The 20523-nt window shown below is 39.3% G+C and overlaps 1 protein-coding gene across 1 annotated transcript in view; it reads right to left on the bottom strand.

Annotated features, from left to right (window-relative positions):
• Window positions 1-20523, bottom strand: part of smad6b (SMAD family member 6b) — a 29929-nt gene that overhangs the window by 3930 nt on the left and 5476 nt on the right. The window contains exon 3 of the mRNA XM_056254334.1: window positions 20107-20184. Within this exon, the coding sequence (XP_056110309.1) occupies window positions 20107-20184 (78 nt within the window). The remainder of the gene's footprint in view (window positions 1-20106; window positions 20185-20523) is intronic.

Below are 20523 nucleotides of genomic sequence, written 5' to 3'. Positions count from 1 at the left end.
GACTCGATTTTATGCGTTTCAATCGCAATGCTATCAACGCCGAAATTAATCTGCAGCAGTCAGGTGGAACAGGTCAGTGCTGTTCAAGTTGTTTATGTTCATTATTATTGTAATGTTATGTGCTTTGAGACATGAGGTAGTTTAACGCCGTCTCTCGTCTCGCGATGCTTTGCAAACTCTGCTGTGCGCATTCATGTGTTTTGAAGAAGGCGTGGCTTTGTAGAGTCCTCTGAATGGAGGGTGGGAGCTTATGCTTTCAAAGCTAACTTGCTATTGCTAGATCCTACCTTTAAATGATTGCACCGCGTGATAGTGTGTTTGTGTGTGCGTGCATGTGTTCAGGTAGAAGCTGGAAAATGCATATCAGCAAGCGCACAACAAGCAGGATACAAGAGTTCCTGTCTCCCCTTCCCTGAAGGCCTCACTCATGAGTCAGTGAAGAGCCTCTGACAAGCCGCCAGAGCTGGAAATACAGTCTTACACAAACCAGGAAAGACAGACAGACGGACGGCACCACGGCTCTAATCGCAGCCAATGATGGTACTTTAGTATAATAAACCTCATTTAGGCTGCATTCACTGCAGTGAGTAGGTGTTAGTTCAAAGGCGGTGGACATCTCAACTCATGTACCTTAATGACTCAGCAATGGTTTAGTTAACAACACTTAAGCGCTGTGGGCCCATCACTTTGAGTACAAATAATAATGGCAGACTAAGTGCTAGCTTAAGTGAGAACACCTCAGAGTCAGAACTCTTCAGTTTTTCTAGTTTTTCGCATTTTACTAGGGGTGGAAGACAAAAGCTGGGAGCAATTACGCCGCTCTGCGTTCATTTAACCCCAGCACCTTTCAACAGCTCGGTTTACCCATTAGAAAGGTAGAGTGTGTTATTATTGTTATTATATTCTCAAAACTGTCTCCGCCAGTGTCAATCTCTTAGGAGACACACGCTGTCATCGGCTCCAAGGGGATGGTGGCGTCTGACCCCTTCCCGAGCTCAGCTGGAATGACTGAAAACAACACAAATATTCACAAACACGCTGTCATGCTGCTCGTGTGCTGTAACACATGAAAACAACATGGTTGAAAACAATCAACGACTACTTCTAGTGACAGTTCAAGAGTGTCTATTATTCTGCACACAGCCCACAAGTGCAAAATTTGTCGAAAACCTGACAGTTGCTTGAGGGAAAAATTATATTAAAGTAGTAAATCGCTCAAAGGAAAGCAAACATGTCCAGCTGAGATCAAACAACAGCGAGGGCCTTGTTGACTTACAAAGCGAGAGCTTAAGAAGGCTACGAGACTAAAGGTTACTTTGTCAGAAGGCTAAAGTCTTTTATTTAGTCTCCATTTTGTTTTCAGACAAATACCAGCCCTTGAAACTAACAAAACACGCACACACGCTCAGCTAGACAGCCACAGAGGTATTTCCTTTGAAATTCTGAGCTTGTATACAATGCTCTGGTGGACGTGCTACTCGAACAGTAAGGTAAACATGCAACGGACACAGTCCGTTCTCAGGCTAGACGGCCACGTTTGCATTAAAGAAAAAAATCTGTGTTGGACTGGACTGTATTGTGGTATATAAAGTGTGTGGCAATTAGTGGGCAGGACTGCTTTACGTTATTTACATGTGCAACAAGGAAACGTGGAGTAATGCAAAAACATGGGATGTGTCCCAGACAAGTCAAGACGAGGAGTAACTTGTTAATAAGGGGTGTTGTTAGGTACAATGTTAGGCGGAGTTTAGTTGTTTGCGGTTGCTAAGCGATCGTGCAAGAATTCGACTGATGTGCACTTGTGCAGTCACAGTCATGTGTATATTAACTATTTTACAATGGCTTTGAAAGTGGCTAAATATTGGTGGTTTTATTATATGTTTTTTAGGTCCTATTCCTCTACCGTTCAAAATGTTAAAGAGATAGTTCACCCAAAAATGAAAATTACCCCATGATTTACTCACCCTCAAGCCATCCTAGGTGTAAATGACATTCTTCTTTCAGATGAATACAATCGGAGATATACAAAAAAAATGTCCTGGCTCTTCCAAGCTTTATAATGGCAGTGAATGGAGGACGAAATTTTGAAGCCCAAAAAAGTGCATCCATCCATCATAAATGTACTCCACATGACTCCGGGGGCTAATAAAGGCCTTTTGAAGCGAAGCGATGCGTTTGTGTAAGAAAAATATCCACTTTTAAAACTTTATAAACGAAATTAACTAGCTTCCGACAGACGGCTGTACGCATCGATTTACGGCGAAAGAGTGACCTCTGCTCTGACAAAATGCATGACGCACTGTTGAATGCGGAAGCGCAGAGGATAGAGCAAAACAAAACACCGGTCAGGAATTGGAAGTCTAAAATTAGCATTTTTAAAGAGAAATGTCGAAGGATTTCGAAATAAGAGGAGCTTGAGTTTGTGCACATCCCAATTTGTTTGAACCAGCGAGAGGCATCAAAGCTCACGTATTCGTCCCATTGTGTTTAGACCTTAGGTGGCACATTATAAGCAAAAACAACAGGAATGGTGGAATATGAATTATGTATGAAAAAATGTGGACCATACATTGATCATATTGTTTTTCAAACAATGTGTCGCGTTACATTTTTGCAGATGCACAGGAGCGAGAGACTCCAATTGAGGTGGAACAACTAAAAGAAAAAGGCAGAAAAAGCGATTTGCAGGATCTGCTAGGACACACACCCCACCCTCCACACCACACCACACCACACCACACACACAAAAAAAAAACATTTGGGGTGAGTTGGAGGTAATTAACTCTAAGTACAAAAAAGGGGGTTGATTTCAATGGTGATACTATGTGATTATCCACTAATGCTTTTAAAAACACCATGCAGGGAGGAGAAAAGGCAAGAAAAGAACCGCCTCGGGGAAAACACACGTTCATAGAGCTCTGGGCAGATCCAGAGCGAGAGAAAAATCGAGAGGAAAAACAGCAGCTTGTCATCTCTTCCCACCAAACTACAGGCCCACATCCCTGTCTTTTTCATCCCCTCTAATCCAGGGAATTCTGAAAAAATGAACTCATTCCTCCACAGCACTCCTGCCAGACCCTTTAACCAGAGAGGGAAACGGAGAGACAAGAGAGAGAGAGAGAGAGAGAGAGAGAGAGAGAGAGAGAGAGAGAGAGAGAGAGAGAGAGAGAGAGAGAGAGAGAGAGAGAGAGAGAGAGAGAGAGAGAGAGAGAGAGAGAGAGAGAGAGAGAGAGAGAGAGAGAGACTGTTGCTTTGGAAATGATGTGATCCTAACATTCATGGCAGCGAAGCTTTCTTGAATTGAACTGAACTGAGAGAGAGAGAGAGAGAGAGAGAGAGAGAGAGAGAGAGAGAGAGATGGAGAGGGAGGGAATGGAGGGGGAGTCTGAGTCTCTTATCCTGTGCCAAGGATTAGATTCCCTCCAGCTATTAGACTGTACCACTGCGCTGACAGGCAGAGGGGGAGAGAGACAAGAGAGTGTTTATGTGAGCGGGAGAAACAGAACAGTGAAGTTTTATGGTGGACAGAATTCATCTTTTGACGCCACTCTTGACAGGCCTGGGCATTCTTCTTCTCACTGGGGTCAGAGAGGGAAGCTGGAATTACGGTTGCCTGGACCAGGGGAAAAAGTGAAACATAACAAACAATGCTGGAATACTTTCCTCCCTCTCGCCTCTCTTTGGTACGTCTCTGATTTTTTAGACAACTATCACTACAGGGCGACTTACAACACACTAACGGGCCACATTTAGGCTGGCGTCTGTGCTATCTCTGCCATCAAAGACTGCTTTATCAGCCAGACGCACTAACTGGGGCGGCACTCTCACACAGATGGGTTTCTTTCTCTTTGACCCGTTCTCCTTTTCTTTCCTTCACTTCATTAATTTTAGAGTCTTTACTATTTTCTCAGGCTCCTTGTTTCCATTGCTGGGCTATAAAGTGGTCAGACAACATATCTAAAAAGGCGGGGGGAAAAATCAATGGAATCATGCAGAGTGCACAACTTTCTATATCATTTCTGAGAAAGAAAAGGAAACTATTGGATTAAAGACACCATGACAGTTTTGGGGCTGCTTTGAGGTCATCTGTATGCAAGTGCTAATTTAACATTTAGTAGACATACATATTTAAAATACAAGAAGTTGTTTTTCCTTTCAGGAAAACAGACCATAAATATTGACTCATTTTGCACTACACAGATTTTTGCCCAATCAAATGCTCTCTGGAATGACAATGTGCTTTCCTTTATTACCACCTGCAACCGCCACCAGGGAGCAAAATCATGGTTCATGTCTGTGACATAACTAAAGCTAATTGGTGAACTTAAAAAATAGCACATGTCCTGCCCCAACTTCCTGTTTATACAGGAAATACATCAACATTGGAATTAAAATTGCTCATCGAGCCATTTTACAGATTCTGTAATGGTGATAAAGTTCTCCAAAAATTAACAAAGAGAAAAACAACTTTCAAATATGGGATCTAAAATGGTGACAAACAATTTTTTTTTTTTTTTTATATTCACATAGGGCTGCACAACTGACAAAATTCACAATTGTTGATTACTTAGTATTGAAATCATGATTATTAATTTAGCTTAATATAATTTTTATTAAAATTAATGCAGGATGTATTATTTTGTCCAGATCAAATCTGCAAATCTACTATCAATAAACTTTACTGCCTTACCATGAGTGCAGCAGGCGTAATGATATGACGCAGCTGGGGACTATTTTCAGGCGCTGCGTCATATCATTACGCCTGCTGCACTCATGGTACGGCATTGAAGTTTCTTGATTATTACGCAGGAATGAGAGTATAGTTCCTAGCCATATCAGCCTAGAAAATCACAACTTTACATTTTCCGTCGGTCTTAGTGCACGATGTAACTACAGAAGAGTCAAGTTTTAAATAGGAAAAATATGTAAACACTTTGGTCATTTTTTTATGAGAAATGCTAATGGTCTTGTCCACTTCAATGATGTATGCTAAGCTATGCTAAAAGTGGTACCGCCAGAACCGGAGATCGGCTGAATGGATTCAAAAACGGTAAAACTCAACAGTTTAACTCTGGGGGAGTTGTAAAATGAGCCTATTTCCAAAAAAAGTGGAATATCCCTTTAAGCTTTTACTTGTCTGTGATAGGTCACAATGCAGGTTAACTCCTGCCAAAAAAAAAAAAACTCACATGCAAATACTTACACAACAGGACGAGATAAAAATTAAATGCTATAATCAACTTTTCATGATTCATTGCAGAAACCATAATTATTATTCCTTATTACATAACTTGTTTAGGCCAAGAAAGGACTATGCAATCTCAATATGTTTTGAATTTATTACAATGCAAATAAACAGAATTCACAGCCTAGAATTACAGACTGCAAGCGGATTGCACTGCAAATGGCGAGCATATATTTTAATCCCTTCGCTATGGCTCTATTGCGTTAATGACGACTTGGTCAAATGTGTCCAAGATTCACACCTCAGACCCATATAAAGCAGAGCTTAGCTAGTCAGATTCACTGAGTATCACTGCTGCCCTGGCTCTCCGGATTCCTTAACACTCACTAGTGTTGACATTACAACACATGGGCCATCTGAGCCCAGAGCAACAAATGAACGAATATGCGGTCTCCCCAGGTCAGATTGCTGGGCCTCAGCAATGATTTCCACAGCCGAGTCAAACGGTGCGAAGACCCACAGATCTGTGTACTGATCTCCACGGGTGAGACTTAGCCAGGACTGGGGGTTCCAAACCGAATTCCTTTACCATGAGAACAGACGGGGCAGTGTGAAGGACAAACTCACAGAAATACTGACCTTCTACAGCTTGCTCGCAACATCACACTGCTGCTTCTTCTATAGGGGAGTGTGGGATAGATTATTAGTTTGTGTTTGTATGGGAATGTTTACCACATTCTAGGTGCAATAAAATAGATTAAAGGTGATTCTGCACAATATCAAGAATTTCAAGAAGCCATGAAAATATGTATTACTTAAAGGGATACAAATTCTGTCAGTAATTACTCTCCCTCATGTCGTTCCAAACCCGTAAGACTTTCATTCATCTTCGGAACACAAATGAAGAACATTTTGATGAAATCTGAGAGTTTTCTGTCCCTCCGTTGGCAGCTATACACAACTACCGCTTTAATGCTTCAAAAACTTCATAAAGAGATTGTAAAACGAATCCATATGAATCGAGCAGTCTAGTCCAAATTTTCTGAAGAGCTTTATATGATGAACAGGTTGAATTTAGGCTTTTATTCACATATAAAAATTCATCAACTCACACATCAGTTGTGGTAAGCAGAAGCTCAAGCATGTTCGCTTGACGTGTCGAGAACCAATGAGGTTCATTCTTGTGTTACGCAGCACGTTTGAGCTTCCGCAAGAACCAATGAGATTTGTTCTCACGCATCAAGCAGGTTCAGTTGAGCTTCTGTTTATCAATGTTTATATGTGAATAAAAGACTAAATTAAATCTGTTTATCATATAAAGCGATCGAATCTCTTCAGAAAATAAGGACTAAACCGTTCGATTCATATGGATTAGTTTTATGATGTCTTTAAGAACTTTTTGAAGCATAAAAAAGTAGTAGTTGCGATCTCAAAAAGATCTTCATTTGTGTTTCGAAGATGAACGAAAGTCTTACGGCTTTGGAACGACATGAAGATGAATAATTAATGACAGAATTTTCATTTTTGGGCGAACTAACCCTTTAAGCCATAAAGATCTGATGAACTATGAAACCCTTTCACTAATTACTCACTAATTACACCAGAACTTTTAAACCACCCTCTAAAAATCAACCCCTTATAACAATAACTAATTACAACAATTTTAACTTTGTTTTTAGCAACAACAGCTTAATTGAAAGCACTATAATTAAAAGAAACTGGCATACAATAATTTATGATATTCAACCCATTCTAACTGATGCTGCAAAGACTATCACAAATCAGTCTCACAATTTGGACATGCATTTGGAGACTTTTAAAACAGTGAAATTCACAAAAACAATGTTCAAAACAGGCAAGTGCATGTATAGGTTGCAAGACATAAAAACACATATGCATGACAAATTAATGTAAGACACAGCAGTGTTCCAACAGGCCAAAAATTGTCAACTATCCAAAAACTCTCTCCCACTGGTTCTGGAGCAACCTTATTGTTATTCAAGGAAAACAGGTACGAAAATACAGATACTCTATTATTCAAGAGATTATGATCTATTAAGTGTAACTTATCAGAAAACCAGATTTTGATTACCGCAAATATCCCTGTCATAAAAGATATTTGCCATACATTAATGGAAAATGGACTCTGGCAGCTGAGCGTTACACAGCAGGTACGGTTTCAGTATGGAGTCAGGCCAGTGGTTTTGAGACAATTCTTGATCTCAGCTTAATTTAGGGCGAAAGCTGTGTATTTGGATACAGCTCATCTGCAAGGTGATGGACACATACTCAGCTCAGATGATGGCATGCTATTGATCGGCCCAATGGATCATAAACACTCAAGTCAATGCATCCTGACAGCCGTGCCGTCTTCGCCTTCTGTTTCAATCACAAAAGCTTGAAGCCACACACATGCGGGAAAGCTACGCAGCTGCTTTCTAAAACAAAGCAAACTGTTTATGTTCCCCTATTAAAAATGCACAGGTGAGCACTTCAAATAGTTTGTGAGGTTTCGGGCTTGTCAACATGAATGGAGAGACAGTTAAAGCTCCAGGGCTTGGCGATACTGAATATTCACAATATATTCTCAATTATTTCAACAATAAATTTTAATGTTCGTTTCTTACAGATATCAAGAGTTTTATAAATAATCAATATTAAATATATTAAATATAAGTAAATAATGGTGTTTATCACATAAAAATAAAAAATTAAAATGATTTAATTATAGTCATTCTTGTAGATTAAGAAAAAAAATGTAAACTGTTCTTTAAGAATTTACAAACATTTATGTACAGTATTAAATATCATCAAAAGGAAAATTATTGAGATTTTTTTTTTTTTACAAGCTCTAGAAGGCTTACATTAAGAAAAGCTTGTAAGGTAGGACCAAGACAAAGCAAGATGGACAAAGAAACAGATAGACTGAAATAGCCAAGCGCCAGTGACAAAGCCTTGAGGCACACCAGTACCATATACTTTAATAGACACTCCCCCCAACTCAAAATAGGGTTGTCAAATGTCCCGGTACTACCAGTACAAAAAAAAAAAAGTTGACATTACCAGCATTTCTGCAGTACTGGTAGTACCGAGTATATTTGGTACCCTCTGATAGACGCTGCTTTCAAATGCTTCCGTTTGTGTTTGTTTGAGCGCTCTCAAATGTTCTATTTACAGCGTGCTTATTAAGGCGCTGAGCACTGTAGCCAATCACAATCATATCTGTTGAGCATTTGAACGCAATGGCCTATTAGAGGTGCTAGTCAGTAAGTTAGTCAGAATGCACTTACTGCTGAAAACGCACAAGGTTTTGTTTTGTGCAACACGAGCCGCACACACGCTCCTTTCATTATTGCCAACAAAGTGTAAACACAATTTATTAGTGATTTATTGTACAATTAAGACAGCTTTTTTTAACGGGAGTTTTCGCCAGAGTGGAGAATTCAGTGAATTTGACCTTTAGACCAAGTGATTATAAAGGGTGGGCTCTTCTCTTGCTTTCTGTTTATTGACAGATTCAAAATCTGAATACAAGTTTAGTTTTTTCAGGCTGATAAGCACATCACAAAGTTTCTGGATTGATAACCGTATTTGAATGCGTGACTGATTTGGAAACTGTGATGATTGACAGTGATAACCAATGGACAAGACAAAATGGGACAACATTTGACTTAATTCAAAAGTATTTAATTCAACAGGTTTTCCTCTGGTACCGAAATTTTACCGAAATGGTATTGGTACTGACTACTGAAATTTCGGTACTGTGACAACCGTAGCTCAAAATCCATGAAATATCCCACAATAAGCAGAAGTTAATAGGCTTGTTTACTGTGGGCTTTCAAAGTCCTCAATAAGGGCCACTGAGGTATGGCATGAACTCCCCATTGAGGGCTGTAATTGAATTTAGAAAGAGAGACCAAACTCTGGACACAGAGCAAATACATCCAGTTAGTGCGGATCAACTTAGTGTTCCTCTTGCTCTCTGGTGCTTACAAATCCTGTTTTGTGTCTCTGAGGGAGTCTTTTGTTCCACGCTTAGATTGACCAGCAGGGCAAACTAAAACAGGTACAGTGTGCTTCGTCATACCACTAATCACATCAGAGAATGTGCTGCGGCTAAGTGAGTGAAAGAGTGAGTGATTGCAGTTTGATCGCCAGGCCTGACTCTCTCTGCCTCTCTTGCTATATCTCTATCTCTCTTTCCCTTATCTGTTTTGCAGTCATTAGCTTGAGGATCAAGGACTCTTAAATGTTAGGAAAAGCAGACGGATCCTTCTAGTCACTAGAATAAGTTGACTATTTTGCAATACCTGTGCTGTTTGGTGAAAGATTTTGTCAATGGCAAATTAACTGAATTATTGAATTATTCAAGTTACTTTCTTGACTTCTGTGAGGGTATAATAGAAGCCCCCCTTTTGGACATGCATATCCTGCTTGGTTAGTCTAAATAATATTTCCATAATTTTAAGCAGCAAACACAAGGGGGGGAAAAAACTCTCCTTGTGGAGTTCTGGAAAAATCTGAAAATATGCCAGTGCCAATATGAGTTAGCCTGACAAGTGTGCCCTTCAACCCTTTTGATCGTAGCACCCGTTTCTAAAACAAGAGAACCTCATCATTACTTGGCCAAACTTGTGGAAAGAAAGAAAGGAAGGAAGAAACAGAAAAACAAAATTGAGAAATGAAACATTAAGAAGTCAAAAAACTCATTGCGCAAATGCACTGTGACAAATGTATCCAGTGTGAGAATAACATTACGTCAGAAAATTACTCACAGTATCTAGAAGACATACACAAAACTGTACGGAATAGTTCACCAAAAAATCACAAAGTACGAACGAAAGAAAATGACGGTGAGTAAATTTGAGTAAACTAATCATTTAAAGACTAGCGCTCCTTTGTGCCCCATACACCATGTCTGTTTCTCCATGCACGCTCTGTGTCTCTCTCTTAATGAAGGTTAACGTGAGGATGTCGGACTCCATGGGCCCCTGCAGTTAATCCACACAGTGCATTCTGCAGGCAAGAGGAATGCGTTGGCTCTCCCAGTTTTAAAAATACTGGCTGCCATAGGTCCCCACACAACTGTCAATGTTCCTCTGGGGAGGAAGGGGGGAAAACATTCTTCACTTTATTTTAGCTAGGCAATCAAACCGCAGGCCTAAATCACCGCTTGTTCGCCCCGGTGCCAGACTCGGGAATTTATAATTACCGGGAATCCGAAACTGGTTGGAAAATAAAAACGGCCTTTGCATCTACTACATCTACTACTGCCACCAGCTGAGGCCGAAAGCAAAAGCTTTTACGGTGACGGTCGCTCAACCGAGTATTGTTCCCCCTTCCTCAGCCTTGAGAGGAGGCTCGCTAAAACACTAAACTAACAGTTGGACATTCCATACATTTTTAATGGCATGGCTGCCTCTTTATTTGTTTCCCTAACCCCGTGGCCCGGACTGAATGAATGGCTCTATTGGAGGAGGCAGGCAGGCGCAGCGGCATACAGGGTGGAGGGAGAGGAGAGATGGGCTGCCCCAGCCTTCCCAGAGCGCATTGCAGGACTCGATCACTCACTCATTACTGGGTGGAGGTGGGGAAAGTGAGGAAATGATTACCTGTACAAATGTCCAGCATTTTTTCACAAGCTCTTCACAGGCGTGTCTTTTAAAATGGTCAGATACATTGGTCATATGTTGGATGATAAATAAGTGTGCTTCGTGTCACTGTGTAAGCCTGGCCTAAAAATGTAAAAAAAAATATATATAATAATAATAATAATAATAATAACCCCTGGATTAGAGGATTGCACCTGCATTTTGAAGCTTTCTGTAAATGCCTGATTGAAATGAAAGCCACACTCAATTACAAGAAAAAGTTATTATCATACCGCCAATAGTGACTCAAAAAGTCATTCTTGATATTGATTTTGTAAAATATGTGAAACTGACATTACAACAATACTGCATAGACAGACAGTTCTTTAAAAAAAAAAAAAAAAAAATTCCAATACTGTTTAACATCTATAAATATGTAGCGGTCAAACCATGTGGATAGAAAACATCAAATTGAATCAAATATTCCTAAAAATCCAACTCCAATTCCTCATTAGGAAGGCCAAGTTTCTTGTGCTCACACATGTAAACCTACTGACAAAAACACAATACAAACAAGACATAAACAACCTGATGAAAACAAAAATTTGCATGTCTTTTTCAGAATCTGTTGTGGGATACACTTTGTTGTCAATAATTCTGCTGTCTGCTATTGGCTGATGAGCATTTGTTTGCCTTGTTTACCGGTATGTGTGTTATGTAAGGGGAAGAGGAAGTCGGTCATTCAGGACAGGAACACACGATCAAGGAGAACTGATATGGTATAGCCATGATGGCACGGTACTGCCTGTGTTATATTTACATACTGTGCATCTCCCTGTCAAAATTAAAAAAACATAACATAACTTCAAATCAAACGAATGCCACACAGACACATGTATTCTCACACACGTATACGAAAGCACATCCTAACTCATCACCTCCAGACCGCTGGGCTTCTCTTCAACATTCCTCAGCTTCCCCTTGCCGTCAAAGGGGTAGTTGAGCAGCCACTGCACTACAAAACCCAGGCAAGCTTTTTAAAACAGGATGTTTGGCTGAGGCCTCCTTCCCCTCAAATAAACAATCCGCAGAACCTGATTTTCTGGAGGCAGGGTGGAAGTACTCCAGTCACATTATTTCCACATCCCGTATCCTGGAGCACTTGGGGCCCTGGGGGAGTGTGGGCAGGCTCTGGGGCTGCGGTGGAAACCTGAGGCCCCGTGCCAGGCAACGGGAATAGGGGAGAGGGAGAAAAAAGATAAAAGGAGGGAAAGAGCGAGAGGGGAGAGATACCAAGGCTGGCCGAGTTGACAGAATATACGGGGGGAGGGCAAAAGGGGGGCCCAGCACTGTCCACCCCACCGACCGTGGCTCATTTTTCACTGGCATAGTAACACCGTTACAGAGGCAGGGCAGGGTGTGCGTGTGTAGGACTGTTCTGTCTTTCTGAAATATGGACTGGCATGGGTTTTTAGGAAAGAGAGTGGAAACTGAAACAGTCCCAATGCAGAACTGTTTAGACGCATAAAGTTATACAACTCATCATCCATAGTTTTGCTGTAAATGATGTAATACAGCTGATGTCACTCCCATGATCCTAGTTTACCTCAGCAACGGACGAAATACAGTGCAGTTAAAGTCTTCACATTCAGAAAGCTCTATAATCTTTCTCACATTCAGTGGTTTAAAGGAAACCTTCATCCAACAATTCAAATTGTCAACTTACACACCCTCATTTTTGAAAGAGTGCTATTTTAATAATATCGATATACTATTATAGTTATTCATATTTTGAATGATCATATATTTTTATATTTGCAGTTTTCATTTTATTTATAGTGTAATTTTTTTGTAATTATGTTATGTGCATTTTGTCATTTTCATTAGTTATTGTTTCTAAAGTTTTACTTTTTTATTTATTTTAGTTTTGGTTTCATTTCAGTTAATACTTTTATTATTTCAAATGAAACTTATTTCAGTTAGTTGAAATGGCAACATTTCTTATTTTCATTTACTTTAAGATTAAGTGACGACAACACTGTTTTGAATATGCAGAAACTCAAATTAAATTTGAGAAAGCAAGATTAACTTTAATTTTAAACTGTTACACAGGGCAGTCATTTGACCTCAGAATACTGGGGCGATTTTTATGGTACTTTCACAATGCTTTTTTTTTACTGCTTGATAGTCACTGTATGTTCCTGATCACTTTATGTTCTCATGTATAGAAAAGAGCTGCGTAAATGTTCTTTAAACTTTTGGTGAGTAAAGGATGGCAGAACTTTCATTTTGGGGTGAATTATCCCTTTAAAAGTCCAAACAAATCTGAAAGATTTAGGCATTGACAAACAGAATCTGAAATACAGTCTAGGTTATATTCAGGCATCTGCAAGCCAGCTAATAAGTAGAAGGGAAGTCATCACATGCCTTTTTAAGGCTGTTCGAAATCTATGGATGCAATCAAATCAGTGGTAACCAGCACGCCGTCACATGCTTCGATTACTTTGTTTAATTGTTGTACTTCCAGATGCCCTTTTCATGCACTGTAGAAATGAGGTCAGGTCAGACTTAGACAGACTGGCATGTGTGTAGTGCTGCCAGTTTATCAACAACAACAAAAAAGTCTGTTTTGTGATTCTCTGAGAGGGAAAGTATGTGATTATGCTTGTGTCAGACTATTAGTCAAAACAATACACATACTGGCCTGTAAAATGGCACTTTTATGAAAACAAAGACAAGAAGTTGTACTATCAATACTGTGATCATCTGATGGCTCCTTGTGGTAGCAATGCTACCTGTTCTCATGACGCTAACTCATTTTCCACTAAAATTATGCAAATGTTGCTCTCTGAACCAGTGAGTCTGAGCAGAACCAGAATAGATCCAGAATGGACACCAACACCAGCAGTCTGTCTCTCACTGGCTTTAGTTTTCAGTCACAATGCTGATCAGTTTGGTAAAGTCCAGTACAGTTGAATGAGGCTGTCAATGCTTTCTATTTTTACAGTTTTTCTCAGTCGCTTTGGTACATTTCTCGAATCATCCTCGACATTTGCAAAACAGTAAGTGCATTTCTCAAAACAATTTGGACAAATAGCAAAACACCATGGATTACCCGCAAAAGCCTCAAAATCCTTAGTTCATCTCTCAAAAGTAAATATCTGTGTCAATGAACATGCCAGTGCCATCAGAATGACAAGTCCTTGTGACATTGTGTACGGATAAGACAGTTAAACTGCTCAGCAGTGTTGGGCAGTAACGCAGTTACTTTTGACAGTAACTAATACTGTAACGCATTACTTTTTAAATAAATTAACTCCGTTACCGTTACCATATGGCGCGTTGTCCGTTACTTTTTTTAATTAATTAGTTGCTGGAGCGGCTGAGAAGTGTGCGCTGTCATTACACAGTACGAGAGCACTGAAGAGACTGCTAGCATTATACAGAGCGAGAGGACACCTGAGGACACATAACAAACTCACTGGCTGAGTTGTTTACGTACACGTGAGGCAGCGCGAGCACGGAGATTACAAGCTGCACAGAGAGCGCTGAGCATTTGATGCGCATTTAAAACACAGACAGCGAAACGGTATGAATACAGAACACTTAAGTACACATTGCCATATCATTATAAAATAATACATTTTTTGACTAGATGCTGCATCAGCAGAGAAAGAACAGAAGCTTGCCGTCGAGTCTGAGAGGAATAACATTAGTAACGGCTAACTTACCTCAAGCGATTAAAGCAATGTGACAAAAACACACGCAGACCTGACCCACATGTTTTATGTCGCAATTGTTACCATCTATTTGCATTAGTTTATGTCCAGCTGGTCACTTGTATGCATTCATTAGCCGGCGAAGTTGTATTTTTAAAACTAGTGACGTGATTGATTGCTTACATTGATGTGTTCATGCAGCCGACATCAAGTCTAATCAAGTGTTCTAAAATTTAAGCAAATAAAGTGAAAGACTGTATACATGTAATATAGGTCTACATTTATGTAATTTTAATGCTCTGGCCTTTGCAGATATTTAAATATGGCCATCTTCTTTAAGCTTGAATCATATAAATGGCAACACTTTACAATAAGATAACAATTTTAGCATTAAATATGGTTAATAAATGTTATAGAAGTATCATTCATTGTTAGATGTATTTGTATCTCCTTAGTTAATGTAGGCCTACTATGAACTAACAAGAATGATCAAGGTACAATTGTATTGCTCAAATATTAATTCATGCAGTAAAAACCACAGTGGTAAAAACGTATACTGTCAGCTGCATGAACATATCAATGTTGAGAAAGCAAACAAGTCACTAGCTTTAAAAATGCTTGTTTTGTTATTTATTTCAGAAATCCTTGATATATTCAGTTTGTGCTGGTCTGACTTAAATAAAATAGTGTTTAAAAATTACTTTCTGTTTAAGTCAGTTTTGTGTTTGTATAGACCATAACGCATTAAAGGGCATTAATGGGAACATTTAAGAACTTTCTTTAAAAAAGTAACTAAAAAGTTACTTTTAACAGTAACGCATTACTTTTTGGTGTAAGTAATCAACAAAGTAATTGAGTTACTTTTTGAACGAAGTAACTAGTAACTGTAACTAGTTACTATTTCTTAGTAACTAGCTCAACACTGCTGCTCAGTCATGTTGTCAATATAACAGTGTACCCTGGAGGGATGTTCTGATGTAAACTATGCATAAAGTTTTGATGACAATTATTGTAAATTGTAGGTTACACACCTTAGTGTATGTGGGAGTTTGATTGCAAGAGACTGGACAAGATTCACATTTACGCTTTTACCGTTTGTAATGTAATTTGTTGACAAACCATGTTATTGCAATACCGAAAAGAAAAGACAGCACTGCATAGCACAAAGAAAAAAACAGGTGATTGAAAACCAATGTTATGAACTAATGCCTAAATGTTGTGGGGGCTGAGACAATTCAACAGAGACCCATTATAATAGATTTTGATCAACATGACATTGATCAAATAACAATTGATAATGTAGGAAACAGCAGAGAATTGTACGTAATCATTTGCATGGATGTACCAAAGCATTTGCAACTTGTTCAAAGAAATGAGGAACTACTTTTTTGATGTGCACAAGTGACACAATGATGTGAAGACTGAACAGGTAGTTTTGAGAATTTCAATTCTGATCTGAGAAATGGACCAAAGCGACTGAGAAAAACTGTAAGACACTGATAGACCTCAATTAGGGATGCCAGCCAGGCTGTGATCTACTTCCCAAAAACAGTGAGGGCAGTGTAAACATCACAAAGCACCAAGAAAGAACCCAGAGTAAAATTACAGAACACCAAACCAATCCTCTCTATACCTGACAGAGCCTTTCCTCCTCCTCAGGCCAGAACGGCTCTTCATAAACCTACCCGCACAGCCTACCCGACCGCTTTTCCTACATTCCCAAGAAAAATAAACACAACAAAACATAATGGCACCACAGGGTTCCTCAGAGGGATGTGGGGTCTCTCTTACAGCGATGACACAACCACAGTAAGTTCTCACTGTGATTGCAACGTCTCAGGGTATGAACGCATATGCATGTAAACATGTTGCGTTTGCTTATTTTTTCCCATCTGGTGATGACACATTCTGGTGGGTTTATTAGGGTGCTTCTCACATCTATAACTGGTCTGAAAATGATTTGTAAACAGCCACTGGTCATCACACAGACTAATAATCACTGGAAAAAACAATTCAACTGCAGAGTTCTATTCTAATTCTAATTCAATTGAGATTTTTTCATTTCACCTCAATTGCTGAATTACTAGCAAATAGATTTGCTCTCAGAAATTAAAGTAGACCGACAGACATATAGACAGATAGATAGATAGATAGATAGATAGATAGATAGATAGATAGATAGATAGATAGATAGATAGATAGATAGATAGATAGATAGATAGATAGATAGATAGATAATTTACACAATAAATTAACTTTCATTTTATGGACCAGTATAGAAAAACTAGAATACAATTATCTGTTTTAAATTTGTATGAACTTCTATATAAAATCCAATATAACATCCAGTGAGTGTATCCCATTCAATTCAAAATCATGACAAAATTGTGCCCACCATTATGATCATGCTGACATTCTCAGTCAGCATCAGAAGCACAGAGTACGAGGAGACCACCTCCTCCCAATACAGGGACTTGTGAACCACAAAGATCACAAAAACCCCAATACAGAGAGGAAACACAAACTCACATGCATGCAGTTATACAGGAAGTAATGAGACCTACTTCAAAGAGCATAATTCTGATCTCCACACGGCCACAACAAGGAGTGAGGAAACAGGTGGGCTGCATTACAACCCAGTCACAGCTACAGAATGTGACTGAAACACACGCACACACACACATACACACACACACATTTTTACAGACACACGTGCAGCACATCACGACCACATGTTTCGACGGCTATGCTTTGAAAACATAGTGAACACTTAATCAATAGCTGTGCGTTGACACAGTGTAGACATCAACTGACAAACACAGTTGCTTTTAAACGAGAGAAACTGCGGGTGAAACGGCGAGCTATAGACATCCAGATATAAACAACACAAACAGACAGAGGTGTACCCAAACACACAGAAGCGCACACATCACAGACACCAACACAAACATGCCGAAATATTCACACGGATTCCAGAATGTGCCACAAAAAAAAAAAAGTGCACAAGCTAAATTTATGCAGGAAATCTTGCAGAAACTAAAAATCTAACGCAGTGCGCTTCAAACAAACTCATTGAGGCCTCAAGACATCAAAGATCTACTACATAAATAGGCTCAGATCTCAAGCGTCCATGCACTGTCTTTCAAACCAAGACACCAAATAATTCTCTAAAATCTCGCCCTTGGGCGGCAGGGAGTTTTCATCAGACTCGTTGAGATGTGTTCTGTTGCTATTGTCAGACAGAGTGGATGAGTGTTCAGAGCAGGAGGTACACTCACCCAGGGGGCTGCAATCTGCTCCCCTCCCACCTTCGGGCCCCCTGGCCTCTCTTTTAAGAGCTTTACTAGTTCCTGCATGTGGGTGGGGTGGGATAAGGGACTCAGAGTGGGTGGATGGCCACATGCATGAACGCTTTTAGATCCTTTTAGTTTCTTTTCTTTCTTTACAGGTAGGATAAAGGAAAGGGATGAATTTCCATATCACTCTCTCTATCAAATCTACATACCTTGTGTTGGTTTATTTGGAGAGAGTCACCTATGGAATTTTTAACAAATTCAGCTATACTGGCATTTTTGTAAAAATGTTCAATGCCTCACAAACAAAATTATTATGAGCTGTACTGAATTTTTTTTCCGATTTACAAGATTTCCGATTTCCTTGTATGTATACACCGATATTAATAATCTTGCCAATACATTATGAAACTTCTATACAATTTTGACTTTAAAAATTACATTTAAAAAACAGTGTTGCTAAAACTTTTTAAAGGTTAAGTGAACGTTAGACGATGGCAAAAGTAAAGACCCGTTCACACCAAACGATGACTATAAAGATAACTATATTAGCATCCACACCAGCGAACGATATTGTTCTGTTTATTATAAGCGTGCACTGTAGTTTTGTTGTCTTCCGCTTTAAATGTTCTAGCTCTTTAAAGCAGGGTGGATTCTGATTGGCTGTCAATGTTTTTATCGTCCATTAGCTGGAAAATAAATCGTTCTGATAGTGATTCCAACGATATAATTTCTCTGTGCCGTTATCGTTATAGTTACGGTGTGGACTGCTATTCTTTTAAATTTAGAACTATATCTTTATCATTATAGTTATCGTCATTGGTGTGAGCGGTCTTAATAGCTTTAAATTCTACAACATTATAAATGTACAATATGAAAAACGAGTATTCATTTCTCAAACATTACATTTAACAGTGATACTAATTTTTTTATAAAGTGAGATAAGTGAGCATTAGATGATGGAAAATGTAATCTATGTGTAAAAATTGGGGAAATGAGCATGCATAATTACATACAAAATATAGACAAAAAACTCCAACATTGGCCAATAACCAACATGCACACTATATTTGTTCTTATTAAGTCAGTATAGGACAATAATAAACATATAGTTAAAAATGATCCTGCATGTAAGCTAAAAAGGCCTGACTATGTACCTACAAGCAAACCATAGTTCACACAGACCCAATCCAGAGAAAAAAAACATCTCAGCAAGCATTTGAAACATCATTTGTTTGCACAAGGAGTGTCGCCAGCCTGTGAAGTGGTGGTGACAGGGTGCATGAAGCCACAAGCTCAGGTAGCTCCTTCTGGGAAAGGGGGCAGATTGACCCGCTCGCTTTGAATGCTATTTCTAGCACTGCAAAACAAGGACTTAGCCTTTCTGTCTCTGCGGACATGATCCTCCGCATACACTGTGCGGTTCCAGTTTTATGAGAGAAACATGTTGGTTTCATTCCATAAGAGGGGAGTGTTTCATCTCAAACCATGACACAAAACCGTTTCTCCTCTTTTCTCTCGGTGTGGCCCTTTCACAGGAACGGAAAAAAAGCCCACTCCGGTCAAGATAGAGCCATAAAGGCTGATCCGTGTGTGCGTGTTCCGATACGCGCCGTTGTGTGCAGAGCGTATAACGTGACTCGGTGTGCTCGAGTGTGTGTGTGTGTGTGTGTGTCCCTGCGAGCTTGGATCTTATTACAGTTTGATCCCACTCAAATATTTCTGAAAGAAAACAGAGGAGGGGAGGCAGGCTCTATGGCCAGCCAACACGGCCCACTGAACCTCTGCTGGGCTCACAATGAGAGCTTTATCTCCACTCCTAATGGCCTTTAATGAGGAGGAGCAAAGCACAACATAAAAACCAAATTACCTGCAAAGTTTGCTCATTTATTCAAACACACTCCATGGGAACTCGCAGAACTTTGGACAGGGGAAGGTATGCCTCGCTGTTTTCTTTGCATTTTAGACTTTTACCGAGCACTTTACCCCTTCCTGACCGAGCAACCAGATGCAAAACTATGTCTATGGAAATCTGGTGCCCAACTTTGAGATTTGTATTTCAAAAAAAAAGGAGACTAAAAGGGAGAACCCCCTCTTTATGCTCACTGAAAAAAGTGAGCATGCAGAGGGAAAAAAGTAAATATCTGGTGCAAGGTCACCATCACAGGCACGTAGCCTTTGTTTGAACAAAGATGTTACCACATGAGCTCTCCGGGACTGGAAAAAACTGCAACAAGTCTGACAATGGTATCACAGGCCATGCTGACAGAGCAACACTACATTTCAGAGCCGAAATATTTTTAAATTAGAAAACTCACCTGAGAATTCCCCTTGGGTGACGTTAGGCGAGCTGGCAGCCTCTGTTTCAGTGTAAGACAGTGTGGAATCTGACAGATCTGAGGAGATAAAGGATCTGGTTAGAGTTTGTAGTTAATTAGAAATTTCCAAAATTATTTTTCATTTGATGATACAACTAGGAATGTTAAAATACTGGTAAAAAGCAACATGCCATTGTTTTAATTTTAATAGTTAATATTTATATTAAATAAATAATACAGTTTAAAAGATTGGGGTAAGTATGTTTTTTTTTTACAACTATAAAACTTTTATTTAGCAAGGATGCATTAAATTGATCAAAAGAGACAGTAAATACATTTATAATTCAATCATTTCAATAATTAAAATTATTAAATGTTTTTCTTATGAACTTTTGTTTCTATTCATTAAAGAATCCT

The sequence above is a fragment of the Rhinichthys klamathensis genome, unplaced genomic scaffold, assembly GCF_029890125.1.
Source record: "Rhinichthys klamathensis goyatoka isolate OS25496 unplaced genomic scaffold, OSU_Roscu_1.1 h1tg000005l_1, whole genome shotgun sequence".
Taxonomy (NCBI): domain Eukaryota; kingdom Metazoa; phylum Chordata; class Actinopteri; order Cypriniformes; family Leuciscidae; genus Rhinichthys; species Rhinichthys klamathensis.
Note: the sequence above shows the minus strand (reverse complement) of the source record. Positions and strands in the feature narration are given on the sequence as shown.